Source organism: Pleuronectes platessa, chromosome 15 (genome assembly GCF_947347685.1).
Source record: "Pleuronectes platessa chromosome 15, fPlePla1.1, whole genome shotgun sequence".
Lineage (NCBI taxonomy): Eukaryota > Metazoa > Chordata > Actinopteri > Pleuronectiformes > Pleuronectidae > Pleuronectes > Pleuronectes platessa.
In genome coordinates, this window is record NC_070640.1 from 2,532,066 (window position 1) to 2,554,836 (window position 22,771).

Below are 22,771 nucleotides of genomic sequence, written 5' to 3' on the forward strand. Positions count from 1 at the left end.
ATTTCACTGCCAGCGACTTATTAATGTTATTGTTGTGCATTTGACAATAAAAATCCTGAACTTCAACATTTAATGGGTTTTAATTTTAGATGCAGGTCCGTCTGAGGCCTTTTGTTTGTTAAAATTAAATTTGAGATATTTGAACACACTGAACAGTAAATATTCTAGGCAGGAAAAAAAAAAAAACCATAACTTGTTAAAATTAGTTAAATTAGAGTTGTTCATCATAACATTTGGTTGATCTGTTTAAAGCTCCTGGACCGCAGCAGGTGTTTCCCCCTGTGGTTCCCAGTTCACCCAGTGGCCCCACAGCTTGTGGACATGTTGCTGTTTGTGATTTAAAAACCAGTTTGATTCTGCTGGGGCCTAACGAGGGCTGATTATAGTGATTTCCCACTGAACACTTTCACAGTTTAGTCTCGTGCACTTCAGAGTGATGCTCTGGATCTCTCTCTCTCTCTCATCTGCCTGACACTCTAACACCGTGGAGTTTGGACGTGTTGACGGCTCACTGGGCCTCTGATGAGACGTCTTCTCTAATGAGTCAAACTCTCTGAAGTTGTCTGTTAATAGTTAAGAGTGTTCTCCTCATTCTGAAGCTTTAATCGCCTCCTGAACGCAGCTCTGACCTCATCACACACAGACACCTCGTCCTCCTCTCAGCAGGAGGGAGACACGTCCTCCATCACACTTTGAATCATTTATCTTTAACCTTTGTCCTCATAGTTAGAGACAGGAGCTGCTGTGAGTCTGGCACCTTGGTTCCGTTGTTGTACATGGCCAGCATGCAGAGCATGTGCAGCGTGTGGCCACACTTGATGAATTTGCCCACGTTGTCCGGGAGGATGTTGTGGCCGCCGGCGTCGCTGGCCGGCGTCTCGTAGCCGGACGGGTTGGACAGCTGGTCCATGCAGATGATGCAGTCCTGAAGGGGACACGAGGACATGTTGGGTTTAGTGTCTTTAGGGGAAAGTTACAGAATTGAACCATCAACATTCGTTTTTCTCTGAAATTCTTGATTTGAACTTCACACGACTCAGTTTTAAATGAGCCTTGATATTGTGACAACAAACAAACAGTGAGTGGCGCTCGCTGACTCTTCACCTCGTCTGGCACGCCGGCCACCACCTCCATGTAGCGCTGGATCACGTCCTCAGATCTCTGAGCCGAGGCTGAAACAGGCAGAAGAGACAAAAAGACGAATAAGCCGAGACAGGAAAAGAGACGATAACGAGTTCTTCTGAACAAACCACGCAGAGTATGAGACATCACAGGTTGTAGAAGAACATTAGTCACAAACTTTATAATTATTTTCTTTCTGCTTCTGCTAAATACTCAAGTGGACGTGTCAGATAAAACATCCTGGAGAGAGAAGAGCATTGAACACACAAACAGTGGAGCCACAGAGTCGACAACACAATGAACCACACAGTGTTAATGAATGGTGACAATGAGCAGCCTGAGGGATGGATACAGACGCTGACATGCCCCCCCCCCCCCCCCCCCCCAAACACAAACGAGTGATGTCGAGTCCGTTTAGGGAACAAACTTCTCAACGTTAACTCAACATTCATCTTCAGTCGTCTTTTTGGGGGATTTTTAACACACTGAACAGCTTCATTGAGTCCAGAGACGTCAGGTTGTCTCTGTCGGACGTGTGGACGTGAGAGACAGTGAGAGGACGAGAGACAGTGAGAGACAGTTAGAGGACGAGAGACAGTGAGAGACAGTGAGAGGACGAGAGACAGTGAGAGGTCAGAGCGACGCAGAGATGGAAAAACAAGCAGGAAATGATATGATTGAGCCGAGGAACACACGTGGTTTGTTGATTTGTTCACGAGTTTAACCAAAGGTTGAGTTAAACTTCTTCAATCCTGATTTTCATAATCAATTTACCTAATATTTACTTCTTAGTCAATCATTATGTGGTTTGTAAAACAATAGAAAACCTGTTTGTTGTGTGAGGAACCTCCTTGAAAACTAGATAATTCATCTCAAAGGGTTTAAACATACTACTTATAATAATTAGATATAATTCAAGTTGGGTTTAGTTTGTCCCTCAGCTGTTTCTCCTGCAGACACACACTAAAGTAATATTTAATATTTCTAACTTTTTGTATTAAGTATTCTAACGATGAGGACGCCCGCTGGCTCAGCTGGTGGCAGACAGAGGTTTGAATCCTCCTGCAGCAGCTGAGTCCCCCCCCCCCCCAATCTACCCACTTCATACCTGCACTGTCCTCTCAATAAAAGGCAAAAATGCTAAATAAATATCCTTAAAAATGTAATGTATATATATTCTAATGCTAAGGTCAGAACAGTCTAAAGCCGTGTTTGACTCCCAGCTTCTCTTTCCTGTTAGAACATTTCTCTGATGAACAAGCAGGATTTTATGGTGGGTGAGCAGCTGATGGAGTGAAACTAAAGGAGGGGGGGGGGGGCAGCAGAGAGGTCGATGCTCCTTTAGTTTTATAAATCTAGTTCTACGAGTCTATTCTTCCTCCTTCACCGCTGCACAGAACTTTTGCAGCAGCTTGTTTTCCATCTAAAAAGCACAGAGTGTGAAGCAGCCCGATGGAAACCTGGAGACAAACGACAGTGAGGTGATGCAGGATGAGATGTTTCCTCAAAGCCGGTGGTGATGACACGTGGACCAACAGAGGACAAGGACAAGTGGAAGAAGCTACCTCTCCTGTGCTGCCTCTTTGCTCTCCTAACTGAACTGCTGCTGCTGCTGCTGCTGCTGCTGTGGGGCTTGCTGGGCCTGCTGGCGGGGGGGAGGAGAGGAGGAGGAAGAGAGAAAGGAGCAGGATGCTGCTGCTGAAGCTGAGGAGGCTGAGGATGCTGATGCTGCTGCTGCTGCTGCTGCTGCGGAGGGAGGGGGGCATTGGTGAAGTGCACGCCGAGTCCCACTGCTGACATCAAAATGGAGGCCATGCCTGGAGCAGGGGTAGGGTGGGGTGGGTTTGAGTGGGGGGGGGAGGTGAGGGTTGAGAGCAAGTGGAGATATGCAGGAGCAGAAAGAAACAAATCAAAAAGGTATGAGAGATGTAGCAGCAGCTGAGGCTTCCACTGAGACGCCACACAGACACAAAACACTGGAGTCACACACATCGAAACCGTCCCACAGGAAACCAACTGGGTTCGATACTTCACACTGGTTTACTGGTTGTCTTGGGACAAGGATCCCAGAGGGTTCTGCACTTTGTATATATCCCCGTTCAAAGTTATTTGTGTCATGACAGCTTTTATCTTTGTGGCAGTGATTCCACAAGAGGTTGGAAACTTTCCACTGAGACCCTGCACATGTGTCCCGTTCACACTGGAACCAGTGAGAGGTTGATCCTGCTTGTTGGGACGGAGCATTATCCTGCTGGAAACAGCCGTAAGACGCAGGGTAGACAGCAAGTGGCATTCAAACCAGGATTGATTTGTATTAAAGGGGGCCCAAGGTTTCCCATTACACCCCCCACTACCAGCCCTGATCTGCTGGGTCCATGAGTGTCTGACCCCTCAATCTGCAGCCTCATCAAACCAGACTTCTTCAACTGTCCAGTGTTGTCGAGCTGGTGTCTCTGAAGCACGTTGCTGTCGTCCGTCCTTCGTGCTGAGAAGCTTTTCAGCTCAGTGCGGTTGTAAAAGTTGTTATGTGAGTTATCTCTGTGGTTTTGTCGGCTGAGCCCAGTCTGAGCGTTCTCCATCAACGAGACGCTTCCCTCCACAGAGCTGCAGCTCACTGGAGCTCTGCAGATCAGCAGTTTCAGAAACACTCCAACGTCCAAAACCCCCCGTTTCCTCAATGCTAACGTTGGACGTGAAACTTTATTGAAGCTACTGACCTATGTCTGCGCTGCCCTGCTGCCACATGATTGGCTGATTGGATAAATGCATGAGTAAGCAGGTGTTCCTGGTAAAATGTTCATTGATGTATCTGATGAATGTGTGGAACATGAATCTGTTTCAAATGGCTGTTCAATAATATCAGAATTAAATTCATAGACTGTGAATAAAGATGAAAGAGGGCAGAAGTATTCTCTATCGCCCCCTAGAGGCTCGCTGCAGGAGAGGGTCTGGGATATTTTGGCTTCATTTTTGAACAACAGGAGGAAGTGGAGCCATGTTGTTCATCTTTGTGTTCAATCATTTCAAATCTGATTGATATTTAAACATGATGAAATATGGAAAAATATATTTTGCATTTGAACACAATCATAAATCATTTCTATGACACTGATTATTTGAATTTCAGCCCAGATTGGATTTGTTTTTGACCACAATGAACGCAAGTGAAACATTTCTGCTAATATCCAGAAAAATTCAAATTTCTCCAAAGATATGATATTGACTAATGTCACTGATCTACTTTTACATCCACATTCAAATGATCTGAACTAATAGATTCACGCTACAGGGACGTATGGTATAAGTTATGAGAACTGTTTGTTCTGTTCCGTTTCTTTAGCTTTGCGGCCTCAGTCAAAACGCAGGGAGGAGGAGGAGCTGTGGGACAACTCGTCTTTCAGAGACAGACACTGAAAGACAGAGTCAATCATCCTTCACATCCAGGACTGAATGTTTTGTACAACACGAGGAAACCTGAGTCGACTCTCAATAAAAGATGAGCCCGTGCGGAGGCTGTTTTCCTACATTCTGGAATAACAAATTATATGATGTTGTTTCCTGCTGAATGGACGCGTCTCTGATGGGTTCTAAAATAAAAGCAGCATCATTACCCCACTCGCCACCACATCTCTTTATAGATTCATGCTCAAGTTTGCTTAGTATTTAGTGTGCGTGTTCCCTCCTTTACCGTAACAGCCTGACACCCACACGACACATGCAGAGGGGCGGCACATAGAAAGATTAAAATCATACTGAATAGAAAAGCCTGCATCACGCTCAGAGACGTGGTGCAGAACAGGCTGAGGAGCAGTGAGGGTTAGTGGCTCGTTTACCTGCCAGGGCCGAGCTGACGCTGGTGGATCCGTTCAGCTGCACAGCGATGGAGGGGACGCTGAGGGACAGGAGACAAAGACGGAGACATTCAGTCGGGGGAAACAGAGACAACCAAATAAAATAAAGAAACATTTTTCTACAAGGATTCAAAAGTTTAGGTAGAGTCACGTTAGGAGCAGCGTTAAGAAAAAAAAAAACTGCAATCTCATCACTTTATCAGTAAAAATCCCAGTCCAACACACATCACAGAACCAGTCACATTCACTGGGTATATGTCAAATTTACCAAACCAATCTGACCATTTTTAGATTGTCCAGCAAATGACAGAGAGAGCCTGAGACCAAATAACAACAAATAAACATTAACTACAAGCACAGAGTGAAACTATTGACTTAATATTGATGTATTTGGACAGAGTATATCTGTTTACTATGCAAATCAGCCTTTAATGAAAACGATGAACGTGGTGGTTTCCCTCATCAGTCAAACGAGAGGACATTGGAAACAATAGAAGGAAACGTGTCCCTGATACTGAGGATCTCCTGACGTCAGCTAACCTGCTGAATAAAGGAACCCGAGTCGAAGTCTGGTGCCTTAATGCACTGAACAAGCTGCAGCAACAACTATATTAATGATGTTTAACACCTTCAAACAGCCAAGTACAGAGGAAGAGGAGTTACTATTCAGAAACAAAGCTTATCCTTTATTTGGACATTTAAGTATATTTGTTAAAAATCAAAAGTTGACACATCTCATTTGAGGATTCAGAGCAGTGACTCAGTTCTTAGTAGAAACACCTTTGGCAGCGATCACAGCTTCCAGTGTATTTGAACGAGTCTCTACGAGCTCTGAACCCCCTGGATCTGGGCAGTTTATCCCGTTATCTCCTCTCAGATTCTCCTCCTCTGTCGTGTTGGATGAGAACCGACATCCTCAGGTCTCTCTACAAACGCTGGATGTTGGGTTAAATCTGGGCTTCAGCCGGGGCCACTAATGACAGACAGAGACTTGTCCCGGAGCCTCTCCAGTGTTATCTGGGCTTTCTGCTCCAGGTCCCTGTCGTGCTGAAAGGTGAACTGTCGCCCCGGTGTCGGGTAGCGTGCAGTCTGAGCAGGATTTCTTTAAGAACCTCTCAATCTCACCCTTCCCTCAACTCAGACCAGTGACTCTCTCTCCCTGCTGCTGAGAACCTCCAGCTCTCTATTTAACACGAGGCTACAAAACAACACGCTTCACAAGGCATATAAATAATATTACATTATTTTGATGCTATATTGTGATCCATAAAATATATCTCAATATTCTGAAATTTCCACCGAAGGATTTTATAGATGAACAAGTACAATATAAAACTACTGTACTGCACAAATGAGCTTTAAGCAGATTCTCTCATCTTCACAGAGACAGAATCTTATCTTCATCTTCCTTGGACTGTGGAGTGTGGAGTCTTTCCAATCCTACCCTGTATGACCATCATGACTTATCTGTCTTTTATGTAGAGATCCTGTGATCCATTCATTAATAATAATAAATAATGTTGTATTTATGATAACAGGATAACATTTTTAACTTGACCTGAAACCATCTCCAATACATTCAGTTTGCCACAGATGGATCAAGTTCCCGGCACATGACTTAAAGGTAACTTAAAACCAAAAGGCCGCACCTACCCTCAATTTAAAGTGCCACAGCAAAGTGTCTGAATACTGATGTTAATGAGTGAATTTAGTTTTTGATTCTGAATAAACTGTTCAAAAAGTCAAACTCTGACACCATCGTTTACAGAAGAAGACATTGTGTAAATTTGATCTAGTAGTTTTCCAAGTGAGGAACAAAGGAGAAGTCAGGAGATGACAAAGACCAGAGTCATGCTAACTGAGCCAGAACAAACACATCACCACAGAACAGGGCTGCAGCTACGTGTTTTTGTAATTCCTGTTTGACAGGATAGATTAAAGTTGAGACAGACAGGAAAGACAAAGAGGAAGGAGAGGGAGGGGAAGGGTGGAGAGGGGCCCATTACACATCCCCCCCACACAGCCAAATGAGCCAGAGCAACTCATCATCTCTGTTGTGATACTCTAACAAGCCGAGTCCCAGTCCAACATATGTATAAGATACTAACCTTAACCCATTTGCACTGGCGGAGCTGGTCAGATGCGGCGCAGCCAGTTGACTACCAGAGGGTGGTGGAGGCCAGGGGCTGCCCCAGGACATCGCCCCCACAGAGAGGGGTCTCCGTGGGTAGGGCGAGTAGACCGATGTGGGGTGAGTGGGCACAGCCCTGCCTGTCACCTGGAGGCTGGGCCTGTTCAGACTCCCCGACGAGAAGCTGTGTCTTGACCGGCTGGGAATGGGCCCCGTGCTGCTGTGGCTCAAACACTGCTGGCAGGAGCACGCGGGGCCCGAGGGGATGGCCGGGGGGCCCGCGGGGCCCGAGGGGATGGCGGGGGGGCCGTTGGAGGCCAGCGGGTACGGGAGGTTACACTGACGTCGCACCTGCCGCCTGAACCCCGAGGCTTTGTTCACCTGGGCCAGAGACGTGAGATCCACGATGTAATTATATCCATGAGGGCCCAGGTCTGCGGTGCCTTGACGCGCCTGATAGCTGTGCTCCAGAAGGATGGAGGTTCGAGTCTCATACGGGGTCCACCCCCCCTCGTCGTTGGCCCATTCCCAGTAGACTCCACTGCCGAGGCCGGAGGACTGAGCGAACAGGGACCGGCGAACCGACCGGGTCTTTCCTGCAAATAAAAGAGACCAGTTTCAATGAATAAACTGTTTTTACTACACAGAACTTTAGTGTGAAAATTACCACAATCAGGATACTGCAGAGGAAAGTGAAGAAGACGAGTAGATGTCAGTTGGTTCACCGTCAAATTCAGGATTGACTTTATTACTTGTTGTTATTGTTCTTAACAGGCTGGCACCTCAACATTTAACTGAAGTGTTGCACCTTCACGCTCTGGTGACTTTAAAGTGGCAGCTCCAAAATCTCCAGTACCTTGAGATGTTCAAATAGTTATTATTAATACTTCTTCTCACATTTGTATCTGCTACTTGTGACAGATTTCAATCCTCAAATATTTGTAATTTACATATGTTATGCGTGTTATTGCTTTTGTATTTTCTCTGTTTAACGGGTATTTGTGTAATCTTTTAATTCTAGTTTTTAAGCCTTTTACACTCTTTGGTTGTTATGACGTGTTGTGTTGGCACGTCATGTTGTGACGTGTGGTATAAGTAATCCTTTACTTTTACACAAACTCCTCCTTCACGGCATCACAATCTGTTTTGTGTGCTTTAGTTTCATAAACATATATTAATAACTAGGACTGCTACACCCGTTAGCTGCTAAGCTTTACGAGCTGTTAACCCTGATTTCAAGTAGCTAGCACGAATCAGCTGAGCTAAACCACAATAATATGCTAATGTCAGCTGAGTGACGCGTTATAACGACGTTATTTTATTTTAAGTGTTAACGAACAAAAGATGAAGATGAAGATGAATTATGATTATTAAACTTCATCACGCACTTAGCTAATCTAAGCTAGCAGCTGTGTAAACACATATCAAAACAACAGAGCTAATGCTAAGTAGCTAGCGTCGCAGCTAACAGGCCCCGTTGTGATTGGAACGTGAATAAAAGGTTCGTGGAAGAAGGTGAGACGTGTAATGGAGCCGTCCGTGTGTCACCTGTGTCCTGGCGGAACTGCTTCAGGCTCGGGATGTCGATGAGATAAGGCGACAGGCTGGGGTCTGATTGTCCGAGGCAGATGCTCGTGTTGCCGGGTCCCGCTCCTCGGTGGCCCCGCGGCGACAGGCACCGCTCGATGTGGGCGCTCACCTGGCCGCTGTACGGCCGCCAGAAGCCCAGGTCGTCCTGCCACTCCCACACCGCGATCATGGGCTGCGACTGTCCCGCGGAGCCGGAGGGCGTCGCGGCCGCGGAGGGCCCGTTCCTGGAGCCGTTGACCCGGGCGCAGGAGCCGGACACGATCGCCATGTTCGCCAGGCTAAGTGCTAGAAGCTAACAACAACTCGCTCCGGGGTTAGCGAGCCGACTGCGGCCAAGACGACCGGGGAACGGAGAGTCGGCCGGCCCGGCTAGCTCGGCTCGTTGAAGCGCTGCATCGTGAACGAGCTAACCCGGGATTTAGAGAAGCTCCGCGGCTAAAAACCGGAGATTGACACTCAGGAGCATGTTGACGGAGCTGGTGCGTTCAATGCAGTTAGCATCGTGTGGCTAACGCTAGCTTGGTGACAGCCCCCTTCATCCTCTGGTGCTGCCTTCATGGACCGCCCGGACATACTGACACTGTGGTAACCGATCACAGAGGGGAACTTTATTTAAGGAAATCAAATGATAAATTATTATTATAATAATAAATATAATAATACTAATAATAGTTAACTCATAAGTATACATTTTTATATTGTGCAAGGTCTTCTGCCTGTGCAAATTGTATTGTATTTTCATTTTTAATGATAATAATAATATTATTACTTATAATTATAATCATGATATTAACTTTATATACTTTGCAATATTCATCTCTGCCTGTACCATTTCTATTTAATATTTAATATTCAATTTGTCTATTTAATGTTTTTATTTTGCATGAATCGAAACTCTTTAAATACACTCAAACTAGACTCATAATTAGGTAATTCATTTAGTTTGTTATTACAGAGGTGAACTTATTATTTTAAGTGGACTAGAATCCTTCATTAAGTGTTTAAAATTAATTGAAGTAAACACCAACAACAAAAGGAAACTTTAATAAATTACAGAATAAAAGCTTGATCTAAATTAGTAGTTTACAATCTGCACCTGAAGGTCGCTTTCTTCTTCGTCTACCTGTTGTTTGTCTCTCTCCGCTTCTTTCTCTGAGGGAGATTTGATCCTCCTGAGATCAGCTGCTGCCACCAGCTGGTCAGGAGTGGATGTGACTCAGATATCAGGTCATACAAATATATGAACACATTTAATATAATAAATAAGTCAGAATTAGAGAAGAAATTCTCCTGCATCTGCAGAGAGCAAATGTAAATAAGAAAAACACACAAATGCACAAAAGAAAACAAACATAAGAACAAAGCAAAAAGCTTCTCATGGAAAAAGGTTCTTTCAACAAAGCTGGACAACAGAAGAGAAAAGCTGATTAAATGTGCTCCACCGTTGTGTTGCACTTCAGAGCCACTGTCGTAAACTGACTATTATAAAGTCTGTATTTAATAAACTATAATTATTATCATGCACCTTTATGTTTAGCCTGTATAACCCAGGTATCGCTCATGTCGGGTCTCTGTCAGTAATATTATAAGATTAAAGCTTGAACCTGCTTCGTATGAAAAGTGCGGATCAATCCTGTTGTGATGAAATAAAACGGATATGATTTGACTTATTAGGATCATAAATTATTACTCATAAAACCCCAAAACCCTGTGACCTCACTTTGCATAAAGGAGGCTCGACTTATCAGCACTTCATCCAGACTGCAGCCGGCCACTGAACATATAACAGACTGAAGAAGACAGCAGCGTTTTCTGACAGAGGAGTTTGAAGCAGTTTTATTAAATCCACATAAAAGATAATAGAATTGGACGCGTCTGACACCAGTTTGCACATTGTTTATATTTGAGTCCAAACGGTTCTTGAGCGTTCAGCCTGACAGTCGGTGCCAAGTCAATCTGACAAATCACAAACCTGATAATAGAGGCAAATATAAAAAGCAGCATCTGATGTTGGAATTTTTGAAACTCACTTTGTTTTTTTTGCTTCTGTCTTTGCTGCAACATCAATAAACGTTTCCACAGAAAATAAAATCTAACAACGACAGATGCACGAAGCCGTTAGTTCGTTTGAGTGCGTCCAACAATTCAACAGTGAGAACATGGGAGGAGCATTTGAAAGCTGTGCAGTTAAAACCACTGAGCACATGCAAATGTATATATATATATATTATCTCAGATGTTTGGATGTGTTATTTCATTCGAAATTGCAAAATGAGAAATACAAAGTAAAGAAAAATCCTCTGGTGTCTAGATTTTTGCCTCACTTGACATATTGAATTCATGCTGTTCAAGCCTTATACAACCGATAATTACATATTTCAAAAATAGCTCCTTGCTCACAGTGGAACACGTGGACAGCGATAAGTCCCTCACATGCAAACCTGTGGGAAAGTGGTTTGTAAGGAGGTGAGAAGGAGAAGTCAGGTTTCATGCACTAGAGCTGCTGTCTTGAATGTTAAAGCAGCCGAAGTCCTTGGCCTCGAACAATCGATAATCAGGTTACAGAGAAGGAAACCTCCAGGTATCTGCATCTGAATGGGAGTCAAGGAAAAGTCTGAACAGAGGTTTTGTCTGAGTCACACTTTCCAAGAACGCAGACGTGGTTTGATGCGGCTCAGCAGCTGAGGAGGGAATGTGAGGAATGTGCAGGAGAGAATCCGAGCAGCTCTGGGAACCGAGGTCACGTTAATACCTGAGCACACACCTGGATAATAAAGAAGCTTCCTTGTTGAAGAGATTAATCACATTTTGTTTCAGATGAACCGAGAGGCTGATCAGGTCGGACGAGACAAAAGTGTCCTGTGTCTGCAGAAGCCCTTATAATGAAATTCTTCCCTTTTTTTCATGCAGGAGACATGTACTGATGTTCACTGGATCCACAATGAAACCATTCATCCTGCAGCTCCATGTTAATCTGTGGACGTGGTTCTCAGAGACTCAGGTCTGAGGCTGAGGCTTCAGACACTGATAACGAGGGAGCATTCCTCCGCCGAGGCCCGACTGTCCCCCGTCTCCAACCGAGCTGCACCGAGCTGCACACGCTCACATGCATCAGCCCCTGGAATGTGCCTGGTTCTCTTTATCATCACGATTTATGAATAATTCTCTGGTGAATTGGTGAAAATATAAAAAAAACGCAGTCTCACAATGTTTAAGAAGGAGGAGAGGAAAATCCCTTTGGTTCAGATCCACCTTAAATCTAATCCACTATAAAGTTTTTGCAAAGCCATCGTGTGATTGACAGTTAGAACTCTCTAATGGTTGTTACTTCTGGTTTCCAAAGATCAGTGGACCAATGGGTGGCCTCATGGTGAGATCCCATTTGATTTATTCTGTCTTTGCTCATTTCCCAGTCGTCTTTCCACCAAGTTTTCTGGAAATCTGTTTAGTAGTTTTTGCGTAAACCTGCTGACAAACAGCGGACAGGGGTGAAAGTCTTTCTTTGCCGACTCTGTGAAATTACTTTTTCCTGCACACGGTGGAAAACTCCTCTCTCTTATCCAACGTGTCCTGAGTGAAACGAGCACCACTGCCACAGGGCCACTGGAATAACCTCTAATTTTCCACACCACTGTTCAAAACTCTCCCTCCTGCCCTCGTGTAAAGACTCGCTGGTCAGGCCCTCTGCACTTTGAATTTGGTCGGTGATATGAACGAGCCCCAGCGTATTCAAATCAAACCTTTTCACGGGCGGCAGCTCAGAGGGCCAGGCGTTTTATTTGAGGATGAAGTAATGCAATAACTCCTTTTGGGGCGAGCAGGTCCCGGTGCAGCAGGAAGGGCCCCGGCCGGCTCCGGGGGGGCAGAACCATTTCCATTATCCAATGGCTCCTTGCCCACAGCGGGGCTATCAGTGTCAAAGAGGAGTCTGCTCCCTCTCTGCTGTTAGTGTCGCTGAGTCGGGGCTGGAGGAGCCGCTTAGTGCACCGGAAAAAAACCAGCTTCACCGCCCAACTGGGCCTTTACATGGAATGACTGGGAATACTTAACGCTGCAGGGTAAACGAAGCAAGTATTTGTTTTAGCTAACTTTATTTAGCGTCACTTGGAAAGTTGCCCTCGAGATTTTGGAGGTGTAATACAAAGTCGAAGGATAAAGTCGTACATAGTTGATCCATGTTTATTCATCATAAAAATGTTTAATAAACTGATTAAATCCGTTATTGAAAGTATTTAAAACGCACAATGTGAAGTTGGTATGATTGTTAAAGCTAAATAATCTGAACGACTAATTTTTATTCGGCACAACTTTTGGTAAGTTGCCTTGAGAGTTAGATTGTTCCAACCCTTTTCTATTAAATAGATAAATACAAATAAAACAAATATAAGAAACACAACATTCAGTCAAATGAGTATCTTACATGATGACCACTTCTGAAAATGTAAATATGGAAGCATCCTGAGGAAGAGGTGTTAAACAAAGTGCATCCCTGAGAAAAAGAGGTAAACTCAGTGTTGGAGGTCGTGAAAGTTTGTATTTGTGTATTTGATGAATAATGTGAAGTTGAGGAGGAGCTGAGGTCAACTGAGGCGATTAGAGGGTTAGATGTGTAGAATGAGGTCATTGCTATGAGGAGACCTGAAGCAGTAGTTAATGTTCCAGGTATCGTTTTAAGAGAAAAGCCCTGAAGATGAATTCAGGAGATTTACACGTAGGATGTGCGGTTAGAGACTAAAGTCGTGGGAAGTTGACAATGGTACTTTCGAGTCAGAGAGTTGTTTTCCTGTGTGTGTTTTTTCTAAAAGTCTTTTCTATGAGATTTGTGTGTTATATCTCTGTTCAACAGGAGGCAGACATATTTGCTTATGTGGGCAAAACTCTGGCCGCGGCTGGTGAAGTGATTTAGAAGCTTCTGAGAGACGGAACCTTTTAGTGAGGCGGCCAAACAGAGAACAGACTCGTCTTTGAAGAGAATAAAACACACACACAGTTCTCAGGGTAAAGTCTCCTCCAGGGCGGCCATGGAGCTTCTGACAGTTTAATGGGTTCGTTAAGTGAACAACGTGAAACACAAATCCTCCAGATATGAGCAACTTTCAACATTTCTTTACTTTATCGTTCCCTCTTGATGGTTTATGATGCGTTTGTTGTTTTTATTTGGATCTTGTTTATCCTGTTTTCTTCGTTTTCTGCATGTGAAGCATAACCTCATTAAGGAAAGTGCGATATAAATAAAGTTTATCATGATATTGTGTTATTATTTGTCATGTCGCCAGGTTGTGAGGTGAACAAAGAGGCTGTAGGAGTCCTATGTTGTAAGATGATGTCATATGAAGCTCTCACCTCCACTCTTAAATAGGCCCATTTGTTTTATCAAGATTTCTATATTATATTTCTGAAGAAATTCACAAAAATGTAGAGAAACGCTCTATTTTGCAATGTGTATCTTATTTTGTCTTTTTACATAATCCTGTAAATAAAGATGGATGAGATGACTGTTAAAAACAATAGTGTCTGTATCGCCCTCTGGTGGCTGGCTGCAGTATTGGTCATAAACTCCTCCACGTTAGCCAGTGGGACATGGATGACACTAAATTCATTTTTTAAAGACTTAGTCTATAGTTGGGACTTTCGATACCGTGGTTCAATTCTCCGATCACTGCTCCACAGACTAAGGCTCCATTGGCACAAAATGGCAGCGCTTGTTTCCGACTTATTTTGTCTTCCCTTCTGGTCGGCAGGAGGAAGTGAAGACACATCGTCCATCTCTATTTACAGTTTATAGATCCCAGACGAGTGAACCTGACGCCCGTGTGCACAACAATCAGGCCTCGGCTGCCGGGATGATTCACAGACATAACTCTGAGTGGACGTAGCTTTTAGTGAGACGGCCAAAACACGAGTCCAAAAGAAACCAGCCGGGGTTTGAACGCCGAAGAGAAACGTTCAGACATAAAGTCTCATGGAGCCGGCGTGTGCACGGGCAGGGTGACAGCTTAATGGGATTGTTAAGTTTAACTATGAGATGCCGTGTGCACCTCCGGCGAGGCGATGAAAAACATGCTGCGCCAACAAACAGTGCGACACAACACTACGGCTGACATGGTGTTTACAGTCACGGCTCAATCCATCACACCTCACCTCAAGTTGCACCAGTTTAATAACAGCTTTGTAATTGGGCTCAATTTAGAATTTTTCCTTTTGTTTCGCCATAAAAACCTTGAAACTGTTTGGAGGGAGATTATTTAATTTGTCTGCGCCCTTGTGAAAACACCATGATCTCATTTCGGTCGACAAGTCATTTGCAGCCGGAATGTGGTCTTGAATTAAAACAAGTCTTATATCTAAGGCCACAAATTACCATGTTACTCCTCCACCTCTAGGAAAGCTCATTTAAATGATCCAGACTTTTATTTTGTTCCTCACAAAATTGCACACTCATCGATACCAACCCCTTAAATATGACTGTGTTTCTAAACCATCACTCAAAGTTAAAGAATATGAAATCAAAATCCCAGATCGGCAAATTTAATTGGTTCTTCAACAAATTTTCACAATAGTTTCCGTGTACCCGCTAAAAAACTAAAAATAAAGCAAAACCAGATACATGCTGTTAAAAAAGGGATTTTAATCGTTTCAAACTTTATACTCAAATTAGAATAAGAATGTAGATTCAGGGGCCAGAAGCGTGAAAACACATCTTCATGAGCGAGGATTGAACCAGCAACCTCTCCTGTCCGACTGTGACCTGAACTTCTGAACCCTGTTGCTCCTGTTCCCTGTTTTCGGTTCCCGTGTCCAGAAGGTTCTGAGTTCAGTCTCTGGGGAAGATAATCTTTTCTTAATGGTCTTAACTCCAGACTGGGCTGATAAATATCAGCAGTGAATAAAGGAAGGAGTGAACGTGACTGTGACAGAATCCAAGATGAGGAGAAAAGAGTTAAAAATGCAGAATTTTATATCAAAACAACTTCTTCAAATATGAATTTAATAAGAAATGTAAATAATGCAAATGTTGAAGCGTGTTTAGCTTAAAAACTTTATGTATCGGAGAAAAGGAGCTGATTTCCTGAGGTGTCCGAGGTCGTGAGAGTGCGTCCACTCAGAGCGGCTGATCGGTGAATAATGTGAAGTTGATGAAGAGCAGGCGAGAAGCTAACTGAGGAGATTAGAGGATTAGATGTGTAAATCCAGGTCACTGCTATCAGGATACCTAAAGCAGCAGTTCATGTTGTCCTGATGCTCTGAGGTATCGTCTTATCGGGGGAGAAGACGCCCTGAAGATGAATCTGGAGGTTTTCTACTTATGCAAGCGCTGCTCGGTCCTGTTAACGATGAAGTTAAGACATAAATATAGGTTATTTCAGAACATTAATATTATCGTCTGTGATGAAACTTTGAGGAGCACAGACATTAATCGCCTCAGGATGTTTATATATTTAAAAAAATGCCTCCAGCAACGTTGGATATGATCAAATTTCAGCAGTTTTGAAGAGTAAATTATTTATATGGTGTTCGTGTGCGGGTGTGTGGGGGGGGGGGGGGGGGGGGGTCAACAGGAAGTCACAGGGCCACAGAAGTTAAAGGGCTCAGAGGAAAAAGTTTAAAAGAGTTTTCTGAATTCATACAAACCAGCAGCTGCAGCAGAGACTGAAGAGAATCTGACTGTGGAGCTAAATTCTGGTTTTTGAAGTATTTTCTATTTCCAAACAAATATAAGTTTTTCGCGCAGAGATAAAGAGAAGTACAACTCAGTCACACAATCCTGCTTCTGATTGGTGGATTAGAAAACAGCAAAGTAGGGGATTCTTCAGAATTAGTCAAAGCATCCTGATCGCCCCCTGGTGGCTGGCTACAGTATAGGTCATAAACCCTTCCTCTGCCATGTTAGTGGATGGGACGTGGAGGAAACTAAAAAAGTACACGTCATGTACAGTAAGTTGTTCTTAAGGATGTTTTTTTTAATTTTAGGGGTAGTCTTTATCCCACACCAGTAACTTTGAGGGTGGTTGTGGGGGGGGGGGTAAACTTGTCGCATCAACACAAGATGCTTGTATCTGGGAAGTTTTGGCTTTTCAGGAAAGTGCTGAGAAGAGGTGGAGACTCAGCGTCCATCTTCATGAGAGTGACAGTTTAAAAGGTTTTTACGTAAGTGGCCGAATCCCAGAGAAACGTGATGGATGAGGTCACAAGGTACAAACAGACGTGAGCCTTTTTCTGTTGTTTGGTACAAAACCCAGCCCACCACAGGAATCGAACGCCAGACGTGGGAGAACATCTTAAATCTGGCAAATGCCACTTGTCTATTTTTTGTGCCAGAAATGTTCTCACTTAGATTAAAGGTGTTTACTGTTTCACTGAGTGGACTTAAGTAAGGCCTTCAGCGATCAAGGCTTCCTGATGGAGGCTCCTCGTTTCCCTGATACGCTGCTGAAGAGCACTTCACACCCGTCATCAGCTCAGTGTCCGATCCTGTCCAGAGAGAAGGAGCATGACTGGAAATTAGTGTTTCTGCTGCAGCGAGTTCATTCTGTAGGAAATGTACCAGTGACCGGATCCCTCTCAGTTTCCTTCTGATCCTGAGACTATCAGGACGACAGGGACACAACGCAGCTTCCAGTTTGCAAAATGAGACGATCTGTATTTTTCAGATGATGTGTTCATTCTGAGAAACGACGACACTTTGCCATAATCGCAGAATCTGTCTCTGCGGAGAAACTCTCCAACTTTTCATTTTCTCTTTCCGGCGAGTGACCAAACATTGGATTCCCCCTCACTTGATAAGTGGCCTTCAATAAAGCCCCGGCAGTTATTGCTGCTCTCAGCAAAACGATTACAAACATATTTTCTCGCGCCGCCTCAAGTGCGGCATTAACTTGTCAGTAATTCGTTCGGTGCACAAATGAAAAACAAGGTTACGACTCCTTCATTTATGTTTCACCCACCACAATCTGCTTTAATAGCACTGATCTGCTCATTGAACCACACACGTGATGCTTCAGCTGGATTGAATAGATGCAGCCTCATCGAGAGCTTCCGGGGGGGGGGGCAAAAAAGTGTTAAATAGTAAAATATAGTCAATTAAAAACTTTAAATACTCGTGAGAAGTTAATTGCATGCGCTGCTGAAGTCATAGACGACTGGAGAGGAACTTCTCTCGTCGCCCGGAAATAATATTTACAGCAGATTTTTAGCTGGACGACGTGTTTCAACACAAATTCCACACATTGAGCAACAAGTCGGTGATTTACTGAACACACTTCTACACCAGGCTGCGTGAAACACCCCCGTGTCATTTGTCTACAACCGGTTCTCCATGTTTAAATCCCAAAGAATTACAAATACACTTCATTTCAGGAGATCTTCTGTCTACTGATCCTGATCACTTCACTCTGGAGTCGAGAAGTTTTTGTCTAAACTCTTTTCTATTATTTATCACACAAACACAAACACAACAACTTGCTCTTTCAGGGGGGGGGGGGGCTCTCATGGGCTGCTGTGCCCCAGTTGCCAGGCAACCGGCTGAGATCCCAGGAAGTTACTGGTTTGGTCAAGAAACGATCGGAAGATAAAAAAAGAGCAAAATTATGATTTTTACACTATTTTGTGCAGATTAAACAGAGATGATTTGATTACTGAGTGTTTTTAAAAGATCAACTGATGATGGTATGATGACAAACACATTTTTGGCAGAAGGGTAATCACAGTGATGAATAATTGAAAATACATCGTCTGGGGTTTGGACATAAAAGCTTGTTAGGGTTGAATGTTAATAAATGTGTATTTTTCTGTGTCAAAACATGGATATCAAATAATAATAATATAATAATAGGAGACAGAGTTTTTGACCCATACTGCAGCCAGCCACCAGGGGGCGATCAAGATGACTCTACTTTAGTTGCTTATATTTTATCGTCCATCTTTAGTCAATGATTCAGAAATAAAAACAACACTTATATTTAAACACCTAATTCTTTGTTTATAAATAATGATTAATACAAATCAAAGCTTTTCTTTATGGTTCCATTCTGCTAACTGTGTGTTGCAGCCAGCCACCAGGGGGCGATCAAGATGATTTGGGTTCACTTAAAAAAAGAGCTGTCACGCCATCTTTATCTTTTATATAGGGTGTATGATCCGTAGTTTTTATATATCATCATTATGTCTTTTTAATTATCACGTCTTTAACTCCATGACAATGTTCACGTCTCAGTGAAATCCGGTCTGCTGTCCGGGGGGGGGGGGGGGCAGCGGAGTTTTCTTCTGTTGCCTCATTGGAAACACAGCTCAGATCTCAGCTCAGCATTAAACATGACTGTCAGCGGAGAGCAACACGACGGAGAGTCTGCTTTAAAAAGCGTCTCCGTCTGAAACCGGCTCTGTGATGATGAACTGGACTGAAGTTCTAACGGAGCCGTTTCACTTTCATCCGACTACAAGTGCAGCCTCTGTGTGTGTGAGGCTTCTTTCTTGTTTCTGCCGCCGCTGTCTAAAGTGATTCTTTTCATCTTTCACTCATATGTGCATTAACGTTTCCCACAGACGTGGAGCGAAGTCGTGAAAATGGAAAAGTGGGAAAAAGTTGAGCTTCGTCAGAAACACAACACAAACGTTACAATGGTTTTATGTTGATATCCACAAATTCAGGGTGCTCAACACACCAGCGTTTATGTTTAAATATCAGTTTTCCCACCTTGTGTTCAGCTGTGAAGGTTTTTTCTTTAGTGCATCACCTCCTGGTGAAGTCTCACAAGTCCGAGGTACAAACCCTCGTCCCGGGTGTTTTTCCTCCTCCAGTCGTTTGTGATCTGTCACCAGTTTGAGTGTCAGACCCACCACAGAGGAGCTTTGACACCCACAGGCCCTCACACCTTTCCCCAGTCCCTGACGAGCTCCTCAGATCGTGTGCAGCAGGTTTCCACCGGCTTGCTTGCTCTGGCTGCTCCGCTCCCTCCGGAGGCTGGATCTGCTGAAACAGTTTTTAGTTTTAGCACCGGGGCCGAGAACCGATCTCCCGGGAACTGGGGCTCTGCTTTAATCGTCTGGAAGGACTCCTGCTGGGCTCTTACACATGTCATCCTGTTCCTCCTCACCAGCCAGTCTCTGGAGAGGCCGGGGCTGTCTGTGAAATATGTAAAGAGGAACTCACATATATACTTTGTGAGGGAAGTTGTGGAGAGTGAAGGTTGTGACCAGTGTGAAGCACTTGATGCACAGGTTGTTATTACCTCTGCCAGGGAGGTTCCCTTTGTTAAAGGGACAGAAGACAAACTGTACTGGGAATAAAGATGGACGACGTGTCTCCACTTCCTGCCACTATCCACAAATGAACCCTGGATAAGAGCGCTGCCATCTTGGGTGTTTGGAGTCTGCAGTAGTGACGTGTCATCGACACATGGGCTCGACCAATCGTGTGCGTCGACTCAGCTGTCAATCATGAGGTTTCACCCCCGCAGGACATTAGTGTGATGAACTAAATGACTGAAACCCTCTTTGAGAAAAATGTATGGTGATGTGTATTTTGAATGTTTTGTCCCATCTGTTAACACGGAGGAGGCGGGGTTCGACAATTGTGGATCGTGTATCTATAAACATACGGTTCTGACAGAATAACAATCCGCAAAAAGAACAGATAATCGTAGAAACTAATCTGTGCTCTCTGGCTCCACCTACAGCTTCAATGCAGTGGAGGAAGCAGGATTTATGACCTTTACTGCAGCCAGCCACTAGGTGGTGATAGAGGCACTTTCACGTCATTCATCACAGTTTTTGTAAACACCTGCATTGTTCCCGCAGGTTTGTCAAATGACCTCTAACTTCACTTGTTAAAATGAGGCCACATTTGTTTGTCAATAAAAACCCTCTCAGCAGCACGAGGCAAATTTGCAAATGATGAGTTTTCTCATTTGATTTTTTAATTTCTTGGCATCTGCATAAACTCTTTGAGTGTCAACCTCATGCTGGTGCCGGAGAATAAATTAAGACGATCTACAAAGTCACAAGAAGACAGGACACAAAACATTGTCTGGGAAACACAAATGTTGTTGTGCAGATCGTGTACAACAAAGTCATTCTCTCGACACAAACATTATGAAAGCACATTGTGAACGTGTAAAGATATAACATGAAACAACTTAAAATCAAAGAAATATTTCACATAAATCCTGCTTCCTTTATTCATCAATTATTTTGTATTGATATATTAGTTTTTGCTCAATACATAAAATCTGAGTGTTACAGTTTGTCTCTTCTTGTCTCTTCTTAAAACACCAACACAGGCTACAGCAAATAAATATTCAAACAACAACACAGGGAAAACAGAACTAATCGTGTCTGATTCCAAATTCAGGTATTCAGGGAGAAACAAAGCAGGAAAACAAACAAAAAAAAGAAACAGCTGCACATTTTATTCATTTCATTCCAGATTCAGAAAAACATCAAACCGAGGCTCCGCGTTGTGTTGTTGACAACACGAAGACAAACACGAGCAATTCACACATGTGGATCAAACCCAGCTGGGGACTCTTCACGGAATGAGAGCGTTCAGCTGGATTTGTTTTCATTGACTAATTTCAGAATAAAATGTTTTCTGGTGTATTTTCCGGTGGTAGTAAATTCTCTTCTGACTTATTAGATCTATAATTTTGTTTTATTTTATTTTTCTGACACTTTATTTGGTGTTAGACCGTAACGGCCACAGTGGGAAACTGTAGAGACACAGTGAACAGAACTTTAAATTATGATAATAAAAAACACTGCTACTACAATTGCATATTAAATGGATATAGATATTTGGCACAAGTAGTTAAGTCCTATTAAAAGCAATATAAAAGCACATAACAATTTATATTATGTTATAAAAAGCTTTTGTGAATAACACAACATTATTAAGTGTATGAAATAAAAAACAAAGACAATAGTTTGATACTCTGTAGTACACAATATGAAAATAATAGTTTATAATAAATTTATTTATAGAAGATATGAGTATACAGTGTTTTAAGTTATATGATGTCATGTAAGATGAAATAATACATGCCTGATAAATCTATTTCTGACTGATTTTCATGGTTAAGCTGAGGGAATCGAACATGTGCTGGAGGTAAATCCACTGATTTCCAATCTTTAACAAAAAACCCTCATTTGACAATTAGTATTTTGTGAATGTCACGAGGATGAAATAACAGATTGTGGAGTCGGAACCATTAACAGACCATTAACAGTCCAGTCGTACCTGGACCAGTTGAAGCCTGCGGCAGCCGCTCGTCTCTCGGCCTCGGTGGGACGCCTCAGTCTGTCTCTCTCATCGACCGCCGCCGCCGCCGCTCGGGCTCAGGTGGTCTAACTGGAAAATTACAAGTGACTTGATTTGCATAAGTGGTTCTGATAAATTAGCGGCTTAAGCGGAGAATCCTAACGAGCGCAGGTTGTGTGTACTGGGCACACTGGGACTTAGCTGGCCTGTTAGCCTCTTCTGGTGAGCGCTCCTTCAGAAAAACACAATGAGCTCTGTATATTTTTACATGATAAACAGGCCACAGGGAAGTGATTTAATTTGCTGGACCTCTCGACATGAGAGTCTCGGCCGATTCTGATCTTTGCTCAATTAACTTTCCTTTCACGTAAAGCAAAGAACACCAGGATCAGAATTAATATGACAGGGTCTCTGAGCCCGACATCAAACCAAGCGTCTCCAGAACGGAGCCGTCAACAAAAGCTTTGAGTGTCTTTTATGAATTAATTATGTATCATATAAAAGACACAAAAAAACAAACAGTTAAACACTTTAAGATAAATGTTGTTGTTTTTTGTCGGAACCATGGGCTGTAAATAAAGATGGACGACATGTCAGGCCCCTGTAAGTGAAGCCACATCCTCCTGATCGTCCCCCTGGTGGCTGGCTGCAGTATAGCTCATAAATCCTGCCTCCTCCATGTTAGCAGATGGGTTATGGACAAACTAAAGTGTATAACAAGAGATTGTTTTCTTTCATTTAAGGTTGATCTAATCAAGTGTATGATAAGTGTGATTAGTTATTTGATGATAGAAAGATGAACCGGCCTCACCACTGTACCAC

The 22,771-nt window shown here is 43.3% G+C and overlaps 1 protein-coding gene across 1 annotated transcript; it reads right to left on the bottom strand.

Moving 5' to 3' along the window:
- Window positions 1–757: 757 nt before the first annotated feature.
- On the bottom strand, window positions 758–9,259 carry dtx2 (deltex 2, E3 ubiquitin ligase; the record flags this gene model as incomplete). The annotated part of the gene is given in 5 exon segments (XM_053441402.1): window positions 758–925; window positions 1,105–1,172; window positions 4,956–5,014; window positions 7,082–7,700; window positions 8,653–9,259. Coding segments are annotated over 5 exon segments (1,224 nt in total), but the record flags the coding sequence as incomplete, so codon positions are not given.
- Window positions 9,260–22,771: the final 13,512 nt, after the last annotated feature.